At 53.7% G+C, this 16,077-nt stretch overlaps 1 protein-coding gene across 1 annotated transcript; it reads right to left on the reverse strand.

The window, feature by feature from the left end:
• Positions 1-14,964, reverse strand: MATN4 (matrilin 4). The gene is made up of 10 exons (XM_018057916.1): positions 14,625-14,964; positions 12,319-12,431; positions 11,007-11,576; positions 9,752-9,874; positions 6,651-6,773; positions 6,435-6,557; positions 4,090-4,503; positions 3,836-3,988; positions 458-565; positions 1-375 (listed from the first exon to the last, which is right to left on the reverse strand). Exons 1-10 carry the CDS (start codon positions 14,771-14,773, stop codon positions 317-319), a joined length of 1,935 nt encoding a protein of 644 aa, XP_017913405.1. The 5' UTR covers positions 14,774-14,964; the 3' UTR covers positions 1-316.

Genomic DNA, 16,077 nt, shown 5'->3' on the forward strand with positions numbered 1-16,077 from the left:
GAAACCAGACTTTTTTTTTTTTTTTTTTAAGAAAAAGAAAACAAAAAAAGAAATCCTACAAAGAACTGAGCGCAGCACGCGTCTTCCACATCCCCTCCCCCGAACCCTCCCCGCAGTCCGACTTCTGGTCCAGGCGAGCCCAGCTCGAGCGCAACACTGGGAGCCCGCCAGCGCCTCCCCCGCGACAGCCCAAGCCCGGGGGGACCCAGGTTCTGTCCGGGCCCGGCGCCCAGACGGCGCCCCTGGAGCGGGGGTAGAGGGCTGGGGCCGTCCGCGGGGCCGCTTTCCTCGCCCGGGTCCGGGCCACCCGCGGCCCTCACTTCTGGGTGGCCAGCTGGTTCTCCAGATCCTCCAGGCGTGCGGTCAGCTGGGCCAGTGGGAGGTTAAGGAAGCCTCCGGGGCTCTCGGGGGTCCCTTCGTCTCCCCTCCAGCCCGCGCCCCCGGACCCAAAGGATATGCTTCTGCGACAGACTCTCTAGCGTCCCCAGCGTGCGGCCCTGGAACTCCACGAGGCTTTCGCATTCGCAGGGGCTCCGAAGCTCTGTCCCCGCGCCGATGCCCTCCTCTGCCAGAGGGGCACAGACAGTCGGGGGAGTGAGAAGCTGCAGGAGGACCTGCCGGCCCTGGCCGAGGGCCCCCGATATCCCTCCACCCCGCCTGCGGCTGAGTGCACCGGTTTGAGATTCAGCCAGACCTGGGATGAGTCCCAGCTCGACAGCTGTGAGATACTGGAAAACCCATTCAACCTTTCTAAGCCATGGATTCATTGTCTATAAAAATGGATACAATGAGAAAACCTATTCTTTGGGCGGTGCTGAAGACTCTGATTTTCATGTGAGTCTTATGTGGGTACCCATCTCAGGTTTTTCAAACCTTGGTGCTCATTGGACTCACTAGGAGATCTTGTCAAAATATAGATTCTTGGACTACCCTGGTGGTACAGTGGATAAGAATCTGCCTGCCCGATGCAGGGGATACGGGTCCCCAATTCCTGGTTCAGGAAGATTCCACATGCCTCGGAACAACTAAGCCTGTGAACCACCACCAACTCGAGTCTCTGTGCAACAACTACTGAAGCCCATGCACTCTGGAGCCAGCAAGTTGCAACTATTGAGACCACGCGCTGCAAGAACTACTGAAGCCTGAGCGCCTTGGAGCCTGTGCTCTACAAGAGGAACCACTGCAGTGAGAAGCCTAGGCAACTGGAGAGTAGCCCCTGCTTTCCACAACTAGAGAAAGACTGGATGCAGGAAAGAAAAAAAAAAAAAAACACACACACAGAACAGTCAAAAAACAAAATATAGATTGATAAAGAGATATAGATAGCTAGATGATAGATAGATTCTTAGTCTTAATGGGGAAGGAGCAGAGATGCTGTATTTCTAGTAAGATCCCAAGTGGTACTGATGCTGCTGGTCCATGGACCACACTTTGAGTAGCAAGAGTCGACAGAAATATGGTCCAAATGAAACTTTATGTGGTGATGGTAGCATCTGTTAGTGTGGTAGCACACAGATGGCTATTTAACACTTGAAATGTGGTTAGTGTGATTGAGGAAGTGAATTATGTAGTTTAAGTTAAATGGGCATATGTTGCTAGTGGCTAGTTTATTGGAGGGTGAAACGTTAGAACTGATACAAGTAAACACTTTATAGTGGATTTCATTGGTTCCCTAGGTCCATGAGTCAAGGTAAATTGGAAGCGGCCAAACAGGAGATGGCAAGAGTGAACATCAACATCTTAGGGATCAGTCGTTCTCAAGTGTGGTCCCTGGACCAGCAGCAGCAGCATCACCTAGGGTGTTATTAGAAATGCAAATGATCTGATTCTACTCCAGACCTACTTACATTGGAAACTCTGGGGTTGGAGACAACAATTTGTCTTTGTCAAACCCTCCAGGTGCGTCTGATGCACACTAATGTTTAAGAACCACTGATTCAAGTCTATTTCCTCACACATTTCAACATCTCTGAAATCAAAATATGTGCCTTATAGTTAAATCCGGCATCTTTATTTTTTTTCTTAGCAATATAGAAAATATTAGTGATTCTTACAATGGATGGTATCTTAGATTCACTAAATTCTGTTAATGTGTGCCATTTTGAATACTACAGCACAATGCTTGGCACTTGGCTTTCAATACAGAGTTGCTATTATGATTAAAAAATTGTATCTTAGTCTTGTATCCCTCAGCAAACTGCTGTTATGTTGCGTCATCAGTGATATTGATAACAGCCCCAGAATGGCTCCTAACTTTGCAGGTGGGGAAATCAAGGTTCAGAGAGAGAAGAGGATCTACCCGAGGTCATCCTTCATTGGTTGGTGGAGATCCTCAATCACAGAGGCCAGATTTCGGTTAGAATTCTAGAACTAGAGGCAACCTGGGGCAGCCAGCACCCTGCCCTATCACAGAAGAGGAAAGGTAAGGGAGAGGTGGGGGTTAAGTGACTTGTCCAAAGTCACACTGCAGGGGACATAAGAGTTAGGGACTTCGCTGGTGGTCCAGTGGCTAAGGCTCCGTGCTCCCAATGCAGGGGACCTGGGTTTGATCCCTGGTCAGGGAATTAGATCCCACACGCCACAACTAAGAGTTCCCATGCTGCAATTAAAGATCCTGCTAATTATTAGAATTAGCCTGGAGAGAGGGAGAGAAAGAAAGGTGTGTGTGTGTATGTATATATGTATATGCATATATAAAAATATATATGTATATACACATATATACAGAGATATTTTAAACATAGATTGTCCAGGCCCAGCATAGCCCTACTGAACCTAGCTCTGGAGTGGGGCCTGTTTATCTGAAAGAAAAGTCACATTGTAGGCCTGGGTTACAGTCTAAAGACTCTATGGTAAAAAAAAAATCACCCCCTGAGAAATTCCCTCTATTACCTATAAAGGTACTTGTACACAAAGTTCAAGCCCATCCTCCCTCCACAAATAGAGTTGGTCCCCTTTTCCTTAGCTGAGCACCATATGAAGCAAGGATTGAATTTATGAGATATATACATTTAATATGCCTCCCAGATGGTGCTAGTGGTAAAGAATCCCCCTGCCGATGCAAGAGATGTGGGTTCCATCCCTGGGCCGGTAAGATTCCCTGGAGGAGGAAATGGCAACCTACTCGAGTATTCTTGCCTGGAGAATCGCATGGACATAAGAGCCTGGCAGGTTATAGTCCATAGGGTCACAAAGAGTCGGACAAGACTGAGCGACTAGGCACACATGTATTTAATACACATCTTTGTGTACTTGAAACACGCCCAGTCCTGCCCCTTTCCCAGGTCTGTGAAGCTGAATTCCAGCAAGATAAACGGACTTATGATGTGGCTCCCCTTACCAATGCTGAATTGGGCGTGCCTTTGAAAAAAATCCACCCCCCCCCCAAATTATTCTGAATTCCCGCTAATTTGAGCAACAGATTGCTTAGAATTGTGCTTCTTAAACTTAGTACTACCCACTCCAGTGTTCTTGCCTGGAGAATCCCAGGGACGGGGGAGCCTGCTGGGCTGCCGTCTATGGGGTCGCACAAAGTCGACACGACTGAAGTGACTTAGCAGCAGCAAACTTAGTACTAATTCCCTGAGGGTCTTGTCAAAGTGCAGCATTGTATTCAGTAGGTTTTGAGAGCGCTGAAAACGCTGCAGTTTTAACAAATTACCAGGTGACAGCCCTGCCGACGGTCCAGGGACCACACTTTGAGTAAGGAGGCTCTGACCAGCGAGCCCATCCCCCGGCTGTCACTCAGCGAAGGGGGCGGGAGCGAATAGGACCCGGAGGCCTCGGAGGACGCGCGGTGAGAGAAGGGGCGGGGTCCCGAGCCGGCAGCGCTCACCCGGGCAGATGCTGCCTTTGAGGTTCTCCAGCAGGTGCGTCATGGTGCTGAAGTCCGGCGAGTAGGACACGTGCAGCTCGGCTGGCTCCGAGGCGATTTCTCGCAGTTCTTCCTCCACGGCCTTGCCCACGCCCACGGCGTACATGACGATGCCTGCGGGGTCGGGGGAACAGAGGGGGCGCCCTGGGCTTCAGGAAAGCTGCCTCCCCGAGTCCAGCTCAACCTCAGATCAGCCCGGCCCTCGCCAAGCCCACCTTCCTCCTTGGCTCGCGCCGCCCACACGGAGATGTTATCCTGGGAGCGGCCGTCGGTGAAGACCAAGCCCACGCGGGGCACGTTGAGCTCCCGGGGCCGCGCGCCCTGCGCCTCGGAGAAGCTGTGCTCCACCATGTGGCGCAGGGCCAGCCCGGTCATGGTGCCGCGCTCCATGTACTCCACGGCCAGGACCGCCTGCTTCACCTCGGCCGCGGTGCCGTAGCGGCCCAGCGGGAATTCGGTGCGCACCCGGCTGGAGAACTGCACCAGCCCCACGCGCGTGCCCTCGGGGGACACGTCCAGGAAGTCCACGATCTGGTTCACGAAGCGTTTCACCAGCTCGAAGTTCTGCGGGCGCACGCTCTTGGAGCCATCAACGAGCAGAACCAGGTCCACGTGGCCTTCCCGGCACCCTACACCTCACCGGAGAAGAGCTGGGAGTGAGGGCGGGCAGCAGCTACTTGCTCATTCATTCATTCATTCGCAAACATTTATTGTATAACAGATACTATGTGTGAACGCCTTCCTATGCCAGGCACTGTGATAAAATAATAAAAACTAATCATCACATCATCATCATTGGCATCCTTATCATCTTTGCCATTTATTAAGTGCTTAGCATGGGGCTTCCCTAGTGGCTCAGTGGTAAAGAATCTGCCTCCAATACAGGAGCTGCAAAAGACTCGGCTTTGATCCCTGGGTGGGGAAGATCCCCTGGAGGAGGGCATGGCAACCCACTCCAGTATTCTTGTCTGGAAATCCCACTCCAATATTCTTGCCTGGAAATCCCATGGACAAAGGAGGCTGGTGGGCTACAGTCCACGGGGTCACAAAGAGTGGGACATGACTGAAGCAACTTAGCAAGCAAGTGCTTAGCACAGGCATCGTTTTCATCATCATCATTACAGTAGCTACTGTTTACGATCATCTACTATGTTAACCAACAGAATTCTGAGCGCTTTGCCTCCCCTGTGCTCAGCCAGAGACCTTGCTAGGCCCCAAGGGAGGTTTGACAATAAATTAAACATAATCCTGATCCATAAGGAAACAGAGATGAAGCAGAGCGGTCACATATACGATTAGTGACCATCAAGGGAAGTGTTTGAATACAGGGGCATGCAGGGAGCAAGGTAGGATTCTTCCTGGAGTTGAGGAAGGCTGCGTGGAGGTGGTGACAAGTGATTTGGTCTTCAGGGATGAGTAGGAGTTCTCCAAGGCAGGAAGGGACAATTCTAGATGGTGGGGGCAATGTGTGTAGAGGCATGGAAGCCAGGAGCCCTTGGCACGTTTGGGAATGGGCTGGCCAGTATGGCTCAACGGTTTAAGTTTGGCAGGAGACAGGATGGTGGGGTTGGCTGAAACAATATTTTAATGACCTAAGGCAGTGGTTTCAAAATTTTGACCACAAGTCACGGTAAAATATGAATAATAATGCATTATGATGCAATTATGTGCCCTGCCATGCCACGCTAAGTTGCTTCAGTTGTGTCTGACTCTCTTTGACCCTATCGACTGTAGCCCGCCAGGCTTCTCTGTCCACGGGGATTCTCCAGGCGAGAATACTGGAGTGGGTTGCCACTCCCTTCCCCAGGGGATCTGGAGTGGGTTGCCAATCCCTTCCCCAGGGGATCGATCCAGGGACTGAACCTGTGTTTCTTACATCCTCTGGACTGGCAGGCAAGTTATCAGTAGCGCCACCTGATAAGCCCATGATGCCCTTATGCTGCTAAGTCACTTCAGTCGTGTCCGACTCTGTGCGACCCCAGAGACGGCAGCCCACCAGGCTCCCCCGTCCCTGGGATTCTCCAGGCAAGAACACTGGAGTGCGTTGCCATTTCCTTCTCCAATGCATGAAAGTGAAAAGTGAAAGTGAAGTCGCTCAGTTGCCCTTATACTCACGTACAATTAAAACTGAGTTTCATGAAACAATACTTATTCTTTCTACATACATGCAGTAAACTCTATTTTCTCTCTCTTTTTTAAAAAGAATTCTGCCTTGTAACCCACTAATTTGATTTTGTTATACACTATGGTTACACCCACCATTTGAAAAACTCAGGGGTAAGGCATTTGATCTTTATTTTGTAAGCACTGGTGAGCCACAGAAGGCTTTCAAGCAAGGGAGAAATGTGATCAAATAATGTTTTTGAAATTAACTTTGGCAGCAGGGTAGAAGGCAAAGAGGTAAAGGCAGGGCATGGCAGAGCCTCCAACTCCACCACCACCAACACACACACATTTACACCACACTCATGGCTCACAGTAAGGAAAGAGTTAAGGATGCTCAGAATGGGGCAGGGGGGCAGAGGCAGACAGAATTAGCCCCCTTCCACCCATCACTCACGGCTGCAGCTCTTGCCATCTGCCTGGAGCTGCCGCCCCTCAGGACACACGCAGTGATAGGAGAAGCCCTCGCTCACACACTGGAACTCACAGCCATGGTCCACGCCATTGCAAAGATCCCGGGCTGAAAGGAGAGACAAGTCAGGGTGAGTCAGCGTGGACTCCGCCAGCTGAGATCCCTTGCCGCTCTGCACAAATGGAGAAGACCCCTCCTCACCCTGACAGCTCCTCCTGTCGGGCAGCAAGTCATAGCCCTCTCTGCAGCGGCACTGTGGCCCACCAAAAGTGCTAACACAGTCATGCTGGCAGCTGTGGTTCCCGAAGCTGCAGTGGTCAATGGCTGGTGGGAAAGAAGAGACAAAGACACACAGTGGTTCTGACTGGAGTCATCAGAGACCTCAGCATAGGGTACCAGCTAGGGGGCCGGCTCATCCCTGCAGCTCCTCTGGTCCTGCTGGAGTACAAAGCCAGCTTGGCACCGACAGAAATAGGAGCGAGGGATGCTGACGCAGTGATGCTCACAGCCATGGTCCCCTTCCGTGCAGAGGTCGAGGGCTGAGGAAATGGGGAGGTCAGCCTGGGCCCCAGTGCTGCACTTCTCAGCCCTGACAGCACAACTGCCTGGGAGCTTTTTACAAACACCTATGCCTGGGACGTCCCTGGTGGCCCAGTGGTTAAGACTCCACACTCTCAATGCAGGGGGCATGGGTTCAATCCCTGGTTGAGGATTTAAGATCCCACATGACACGGGGCATGGCCAAAAAATAAATAAATAAAAATACTTATGCCTGGACCCCAACCCCTAAAGATTCTGACTCAGTTAGTCTGAGGTGGTACCCAGGCATCTGTGATTCTCCAAGCAGAGGCTTCCTTCCTACTGAGCTAAGTAGCTCTCCCAGCTCAAGCCCCAGCATGCCCACTACTAAGCCAGGAATAAGAATGGGACGCCACAGTTGTAAGAGACAGGGCTTCTGCCCTCAAGATGCTCATTAATTCACAGGGGAGGACCAGGCCCTGCCATTTAACCTGTCTGAGCCTCCATTTCCCCCTCTGCAAAATGGGAATACCATCGATGGAAGAGCACGTGTGCATGCTAAATCATTCTGTCGTTTCCAACTCTTTGCAACTCCATGGACTTTAGCCCGCCAGACTCCTCTGTTCATGGCATTCTCCAGGCCAGAATACTGGAGTGGGTTGTCATGCCCTCCTCCAGGGGATCTTCCCAACCCAGGGATCGAACCCACATCTCTTACATCTCCTGCGCTGGCAGGCAGATTCTTTACCACTAGCGCCACCTGGGAAGCCCGAATGGAAGAGAACGGTTGCTCTTTACACCTGCCTTCTAAGGAGGGTGAACTGCTGCAGTGCTGAGTATCTCAGTGATTTCAGTGTGTAGATGGCCTAGAGCTGAACCGGGGAATAGGGACTAGAGAAAGATGGGCTGCTCTGTATAAACGTGTGAGACTGTGGGGTTCCTAGAAAAGAGATGGGGAGGGAGAGAGGGAAAAAAAGAACAAGAGAGATGGTATGGAGATGAGTAACATGGGTTGATCCCTATATAAATTCCCTATAGGGGGGTGACTAAGCACTTACAGAATTGAGGGTGCCTAATATTCATTTATAAATAAAGGATGTTTTATTTTCTGTGTGTATGTTTGACTTCATTTAGATGTAAGTCACATCTCTGTCCACACCCATTATTTAGTAAAATAGACGTACGCACAGCGTATACATACACACACGCCCTTGTGTGCACAAGTGTGTAAACCAGTGAAGAGGCTGATCCACATGCATAGCATGCATGGACTGAGAAACTGAGAGAGAATCTGTAAATCAAATGAATTCAGTAGAAGCTCAGAGCGAGAGGGGATCCCAGAATGTAAGCACTCGGAATTCCCAGAGATCTTGAGGAAGGTTTTGAATGTTCACAGGTCTACAAATAGGGTTTCAAGCCAGCCTTTTCTAAGCCCCCAAAACTAGAAGATCCCAGCTGACATCTGGATTATTGGAAACACAGGACTTCTCTTTTCCAAAATGTTGTGAGGTTGAGAGATGATATATGTAACAGTCTCAGTTCAGTATCTGATGCTAACTTGGCATTCAGTAAATCGTTCAATTCAGTTCAGTTGCTCAATCATGTCCGACTCTTTGCGACCCCATGAACAGCAGCACACCAAGCTTCCCTGTCCATCACCAACTCCCACAGCTTGCTCAAACTCATGTCCATTGAGTTGGTGATGCCAACCAACCATCTCATCCTCTGTCATCCCCTTCTCCTCCTGCCTTCAATCTTTCCCAGCATCAGGGTCTTTTCAAATGAGTCAGTTCTTCGAATCAGGTGGCCAAAGTATTGAAACTTCAGCATCAGTCCTTCCAACAAATATTCAGGACTGATTTTCTTTAGGAATGACTGGCTGGATTTCCTTGCCATCCAAGGGACTCTCAAGAGTCTTCTCCAGCACCCCAGTTCAAAAGCATTAATTCTTCGGCACTCAGGTTGCTTTATGGTTCAACTCTCACATCCATATGTGACTACTGGGATAACCATAACTTTGATTAAGTGGACCTTTGTTGGCAAAGTAATGTCTCTGCTTTTTAATATGCGGTCTAGGTTTGTCATAGGTTTTCTTTCAAGGAGCAAGCATCTTTTAATTTCATGGCTGTAGTCACCATCTGCAATGATTTTGGAGCCCAAGAAAATAAAGTCTGTCACTAATCCATTCCAGTAAATGGTAGTTGCCATTATGATCACAGGACTGGACACACATGTATTCCATACATGGAGGGGGGTATTCCAATTGCACGAGCAAAGTATTGTGTGTCATCGCTTTTCAGAAGGCAAGAATGAAGAACCAGGCTTTGAGAGATTGCAGGTGCAGAGAGGCGAGGCAAGAGCAGCCCAGGTGAGCAGCTGGGAAAGAACTGAGATGCAGAAGCAGAAATGAGCAGCATGGATGGGGAATATAGGGGGTGTATGTATGGAAATTCCAACAGTGTCTAAATAACAGAAACAGTATAGATGTGCCTCTGAAAAGGCTTGGGAGGTGTTTTGGAGCCAACCAAGAGATGTGCCTGCAAGAGGGAGGAGAGAAGATTGCAGAAAGTCCACTTAACCGTGGGGTCAAGACTTCTGGCCCTTGTTCCACCAAGGACTTGTGTGACCCCAAGCGATACTTTTTCTTTCCTAGACCTGAAAAGTGAGGCAGCTGGACTTTGACTTCCAAACGCCCTGCTGGACTCACTGGACTGATGCTGGGTCAATAGGAAGCTGCAGAAGGTTCAGGAGCAGGGAAAGGGTAGGATGGGGGTAGTTCTCACCCATACAGCTCTTGTTATCTGCTGCTAGCTGGTAGCCAGGGTTGCAGGCACAGTGGAAGGTGCCCAGGGCGCTGACACACTGGTGCTGGCAGCCGTGTCCCCCCTGAGCACACAGGTCCTTTCCTGAGGACATACAAGAGTAGAATCATCAGGGAACAGAGCAGGAGAACACTCCAGCAAGAGAGAGCTGGATGGGGTCAGAGGCAGGCCCCGTGCTCCAGGATGTCTTTAGATGAAATATGACTCGTTTGAGAGGGGCCGACCCAGGGGAGGGCTTAGGGGCAATATATGGCCTGAGTGGTCCCTGTGAGTAGGCTCTGAAAACCTGGGCACCTAGCCAGATGGGTCAGGGGGATAAGGAAGGACTCCACGGAATTAAGTAGAGGAAGTGGAGAGACCAAGTGAAACCGAAAGTCGCGTCCAACTTTTTGCGACCCCATGGACCCAGAATTCTCCAGGCCAGAATACTGGAGTGGGTAGCCTTTCCCTTCTCTAGGGGATCTTCCCAACTCAGGGATCAAACCCAGGTCACCCTCATTGCGGGCGGAGTCTTTACCACCTGAGCTACAAGGAGGGCAGCGAAAGACAAGGTGTGACAAGAACGCATCTGGCAGCATTGTGGGAGGAGCCAGAACAAGAGTGGGTGGGTCCTGTCCATGCGGACCCGGCTTGGCTCTTCTAGGAAGGCGATGGCGCTCAGCCGTTAGGGGTGGTGCTTCTTGTTTAAAGGGGAGGTTTTGGAGTTAGACATTAAACCCGTGGAAACCACCATGGTTCTTCAAGGTGGGTGGGCACGATAAACGTCGCTCCTTGTTGCGGGGAAGCCTTAAGCAAAACTGGGCAGAGCTGGAATTTGACACAGCCCGCAGTGGGCCACTGACTCAATGGAAAAGATCCTGATGCTGGGAAAGATTGAAGGCGGGAGGAGAAGGGGACGACAAAAGATGAGATGGTTGGATAGCATCCATGAACATGATGGATGGACATGAATAAACTGTCCATGAGTTTGAGTAAACTCCGGGAGTTGGTGATGGACGGGGAGGCCTGGCGTGCTGCAGTCCATGGGGTGGCAAAGAATCGAACACAACTGAGCGACTGAACAAAACGCAGTTGCCAGGGCAACGCAGGGGCCTGGTAGGCGGGGCTAAAGGTGATGGGCGGAGCCACCGGGAGGGGACTGGATTTCACTGCGGTGGGAACCGGAATCCGAGCGGTGGGAGAGTTGGAGACTCCGTCCAGGGATCCCCTCACTCACGACACAGCCGGCCGTGGAACTGCCGGCCGAACTCCTGGATAAGGTCGAAGGACTCGACGAGGAAGACGTGCTCGTTCAGCGGGGGGGACGCCATAGCGCGCAGAGAGCCCACGTCGGCGCGCTGCACCCCCACGGCGTAGATCTCGATGCCGCGGGCGCGCGCCTGAGCGGCCACCTCTGCCACGCGATCCTGGGGCCGCCCGTCGGTCACGATGACGGCCACGCGAGGCACGCGCGCCTCCGGCGGGCGCGCGCCCTCGGCCACGCTGAAGGCCACATTCATGGCGTACTGGATCGCCAGCCCGGTCATGGTGCCCTGCGCCAGCGGCACTAGAGCGCGGATGGCGCGCTCCATATCCTCGCGGCGCGAGAAGGCTCGGAGCGGGAAGACGCTCTGCACTTGACTCGAATACTGGATCACGCCGACGCGAGTGGCGTTGGGCCCCACGTCCAAGCTGCGGAGAAGGCCCACCAGGAACTGCCGCATAGTCTCGAACTCGAAGGGGCGCACGCTGCGTGAGCTGTCAATCACGAACACCAAATCCAGGGGCCCAGTACTGCACCGGGGACCTGCGAGGAGATCAGGAAAAGCTCTCTTAGGTTAGCAAAGCCTCGCGTCCCTGGAGAACCCCCAGGAAAACCCAGGAACAATTCTCTCCCGGCGTAACGGCGCCCAGCTCAGAATTAACCTTGCAAATGCAGGTTATATCCATCCACTCGCCCAGCATTTGCTGACGGCCTGGGGAAGGAGACTGCACCGAATCTCTATCCTACAGCTCTGAGGGCTACTCTGAGGAGGTATTATCCATTCGGAGGGGGGACAAAGGGATGTAGCAAACTCAAATGCTGGCTCTAGGAGCCAGGCAGGCAACGTAAATAAAGGAGGGAATGTACTGGGGTTAGGACGGTGGACATCCAGAGAGCCCATATGGTTCCTGAAGTGGGCAGCCCCAACCAAATATTGCCTCGCAGCCGTGAGGACCCCATGTTAGCAGATCTTTAGTCTTTTCATGAGAAGCCTCAAATTGGTTTTTTTTTAATGTAAAATAGCCTGTTTGTTTTTTTTTTTCAATTAACTTTTAAAAATGAAACGCCAACTGGGCAGTTCTGCATGAGCCCAACTTAGCTGCCTCCAAGCCACATCATACACTGGGGAAACTGAGGCCCACAGAAGCGAAGCTGTGAACTCGAACTCAACCCCTTAGAGTTCCAAAGCTCTTCCTTTTCTCTCCCTGGTGTGCAGTTGGCTGCAGATGGAGAACCGGCTTTTGCTCTCTTCCCCACCTGCTGGTGAGGGTGGGCCCTGGCTCACCTGCCAACTGCAGTTGGGTTTCCCAAGGCTGGAGAAGGAGCAGCAACAGGGGCAGCATCGAATATAGAAGCCCCCTCATGGCACTCAGCCAACAGAGAACGGAGGTGTGGAGCCTGAAGAGGAAGGAAAATATCAAAGCAATAGTGTTTACAGAGCTCTTATTCTAGGTGTTGGGCATTTGGAGGGGGGGGAGGGTCATGGGTTTATTTTACTAATCTCTCTAGTTTCGTGCATGGTGAAAATTTTCATTATAAAAAAATTTCATCACAGTGAGTTTGCTGGAAACACAGGGAATTCTGCTTTTCAGAACTGCAGAATAGTAAATAAATAGAAAGTAGATTTTTAAATATACAAAAATCTAAAAGGAAAGGCCTTTCCTCAGTGCCAGGCACGATGATAAATGCTTTTCATGCACTGTGTCATTTGTTGAGTCCTCTCAACAGTTCTGTGAGTCCAAGGCTGTTGCTGTCTCCAGAGTACAGATGAGGAAAGAGGCTCAGAAACTTCACTGCGTGTACCCAAAGTCGTGTGGCAAGAAAGTGACTCCTCCAGGATATAATCCTATGCCTATGCGGTTCCAAGGAGCAGCCGCGTGACTCTTTGCAGAGGGAAGCCATTCCCCACCTCACCCCCTCCCCCTTGCACACAAGGCAGCTCTGTGTGGCTGTGCTCCCACCCACCACCACCCCACCCCTCGACTCAAACAGGCAGGGCCCCAATGCAGGCCTGCTGTCGCCTTGGCTGAAACCCACCACGCCGATGAACTTGTGACTTGGTGCCGCCCCTTCCCGCCTGCTCTCAGGAAAGGTCTCCAGGGGGCGCCCTCTTGGGTCTAGCTGTGTTGGCTAGGTGGCCGTGGGAAGCCCACACCTGCCCAGCAGGTGCTCCTGCCCAAAGCAAACAGGGAGCCAGGAGCCCCAGGGCCTTGGAGATAAGGCTGGGGTAGAATATATCCGGCGCTAGGGCAGAGGAGCAGAGGTGCGCACGGAGGGCTCCGGGGACAGTGGCACTGGACGCCCCCGGACTCGGCCATGGACCTCGTGGGGGCAGGTGAGCGCTCACTCTCTCTTGGCCCTTGGCGACGCCCGTTGAGAATCACGAAGGACTCCCATTGTACAGACGCGAAAAGTGAGGCCCAAGAAGGTGGCCCGCCGAGCTGCAAAGGAACCTAGGACTCCTGGCTGCCATTCTTCCTTCTGAACGACCTGGCAACCTGGTCCTTAGGCGTCGCCTCTTTTTCTTCCATCCCCTCCCTGGGGTCCCTACTCCACCCCATCCCCTCGCCCCTTGCTGAAGCTGTGCTAGCCATTTTTCTGTTTCCGTTTCTTGGCAGAGGGGGCCAGCTGCCCCTAATCCAACCGCAGCCCCGCCCCCTCCCCAATTCCGTGAATGGTTCTATTCTGAGAAAGGCCGGGTGCCTGTCGCGCCCTCTAGGCGCCCTCCCAGTTGCGGATCCTCACCTCCTCTGCCTCAGCGTTGGTAGAGGAACAAATACCCCTCTGGCAGAACCTGTCGTGGGAGGGTGACTAGGCCAGACATGCCAGCCGCTCCTGGAGGTGGGCGGGTGTGGAATGCCTCCTCCAGCGTGGGCCACAGCCCAGCAGGGGAGCACCCCTGGGGAGCACGAGGGTACAGGCACAAGGCACCTTGGCCCCTCCCATCCGTTCCTGTCTGCAGAAGCTCCTGGGCCCCTAAATCTTAAGTTTCCTCTTCTCCTGCTCTTGGCCTGATCCAACATCTCGCTTGGCACCCCACCTCCACCCAATCCTAGAAAGTCAAAATAGGGCTTGCGTCCAAGTTCATCACCCTTCCAACTCCTCATTCTAGAGAGGAAGGAGCCAGGACCAGAGAGGGTCATGTCTTGCCCAGGTCACACAGCAACGTGGCAGGGTGACAGGACTGACCCCAGAACCCGTAGCTCCTCGAGGGGGTTAATCCTTGCTTTAAGAAATGCCCTTAGGATGGAGAAAGTGGATTCTCGAGGGAGAAGAGGTTTGTGAATAATTCCTCAAGAGTTGGCTGAAGAATAAACACTTCGAGGACGTTCCGGGGAACGGGTTATTGGGGGCGGGGGGGTGCCTGGGGTTCCTAGAGGGAGGAGATTGGGGATAAGGTCCCCCTTCTCCGTTTTGGCGCCCTTACTCTTGGGGACTCTATTTGGAGAGGGCCCTGCAGAGGTGGGGAAGGGCACTACAGGTCAGACGGGGCACCGTAGGCGGTGCAGCCGCGGCTAAATACGGGCGCCTGGTCTGGCTGGATGCCTGCTCCCCGCAGACCCCTCGGCACCCCCAGGCCCTTTGACTCACCTGAGCCTGCCGGACAGCTCAGAGGCGCGGCCGCAGAGCGGAGCCGACGGGCGGAGCCTCCCCGGCAGTTGGACCAGGTACCGGCACGGGCAGTGTGCCCGAGGTGGGGACGGCCGGGCAGCTGGAGCGGGCGGAGGCGGCGGCCGCATTTAACCCGGGGGCCGACGGGTGGGAAGGGGGAACGCCGGCTGCGACCCCTCCCACTGGCAGGGAGCGACCCCCCTTCCTCCGAGGGCTGGGGCGGGGCCAGCGCGACGCCCCCTGCTCCCGCCACCCCTGCAGCCACAGACACGAGCTGCGGGGCGGGAATTGGGCTCCCGCGGGAGGCTGGGCGGCTACGCTCTCCGCAGCCGGAATGCATTGGAAGCCTCCGAGGCCCTTCCCCGGGGAGAGCCCCAAGGGGCGGAGCGGGGCCTGGCTCGGCCGCTGGCTGCTTGGCCCCGCTTCCGAGGGCGCGGCCGAGCTCTTGACCCCGCCGCCCCTTCGAGGGGTGGAGAGAGGCCCCGGACTCTGGTCCTGCAAGGAGGGATAAAGGGTTCAGAAGGGCAGCCTGAGGCTTCATGGTTCTCCCCAGGCCCCACCTGGTGGTGCCTCGGATCCTGCCTTCACGGACGCCTTTCCACGTTCTCTGCAATGACTGAGGTCCTGGGCCCAGCCATCCTAGCCCATCAAAACACCCTGGCGGAGAAGACCCCGGGCCCTTAGGCCCTGACTGGCCCCCTGCACAGGCCCTGTGTTCAGGGGAAGGAAAGCTGAGACAGCAATAGACGCCTTCTCTTGGGAGATAGGGGGTTGGGAGTGTTGCTTTAACCTGAAAAATACGAAAATATTCCAAGATGCTGGGCACACAGTTTGGGGTGCCCGTCCATTTTTTCAGGCATCTGCTGACCGGCCAGAGAGCACTCTTCTGGTCCGGGGTCCAGCAACCACTCTCCCCTCCTCTCTCTCCGCGCCGCCTCCCCACCCCCCCCCCACCCATCCGCATCAGGACTGCCCCGGGGTGGGTCCCGTAAGGGTGCTGGGAAGCCATGCGCCCTTACAAACTCAGCCTCCGCCTTAAGGCCGGCACAAGTGAGGGCTTTATGCCGCTGGGGCCTCACCCCAGGGCTCCAGGCTGCAGTGGGCGTGGAGCCAGACCTGCGGAGTGGCGCCTGGGTGGTCCCAGTGTTCGCCATGAAGACCTCACTGAGCACCATACCACCCAAATATTTAGCCCACAGCCCACTCAAGTCGCCTCTCTTGCCTAAGGCTTCTTCTCTTTGACCCCGAGGGGGCAGAACTAGGAGGGTCCCTTCCCCCCATTCATTTACTCAATCTGCCGGCTTGGGTCTCAGCGCCCTGCTGCGGGTGCCCGGCCCGCCCCCTCCCAGTCCCAGGTCGTCCTCGGAGCCCAGCGCGGTCCTGAGGGAAGGCGTGCGCCGCTGCCTGCAGCAGCAATGCGAGCAGACGGTTC

This window comes from Capra hircus, chromosome 13 (assembly GCF_001704415.2).
Source record: "Capra hircus breed San Clemente chromosome 13, ASM170441v1, whole genome shotgun sequence".
Taxonomy (NCBI): Eukaryota; Metazoa; Chordata; class Mammalia; order Artiodactyla; family Bovidae; genus Capra; species Capra hircus.

Bases quoted from the DNA above. Each gene is read 5' to 3' on its own strand.
- MATN4 (XM_018057916.1), bottom strand. From the start codon at position 14,773: ATGCGGCCGCCGCCTCCGCCCGCTCCAGCTGCCCGGCCGTCCCCACCT. The intron at 9,875-11,006 runs GTGAGTGAGGGG...GTATGTCCTCAG, and splicing joins GTTCCACGGCCGGCTGTGTC to GAAAGGACCTGTGTGCTCAG. The intron at 566-3,835 runs GTGAGCGCTGCC...CCCCTCTGGCAG, and splicing joins CAAAGGCAGCATCTGCCCGG to AGGAGGGCATCGGCGCGGGG.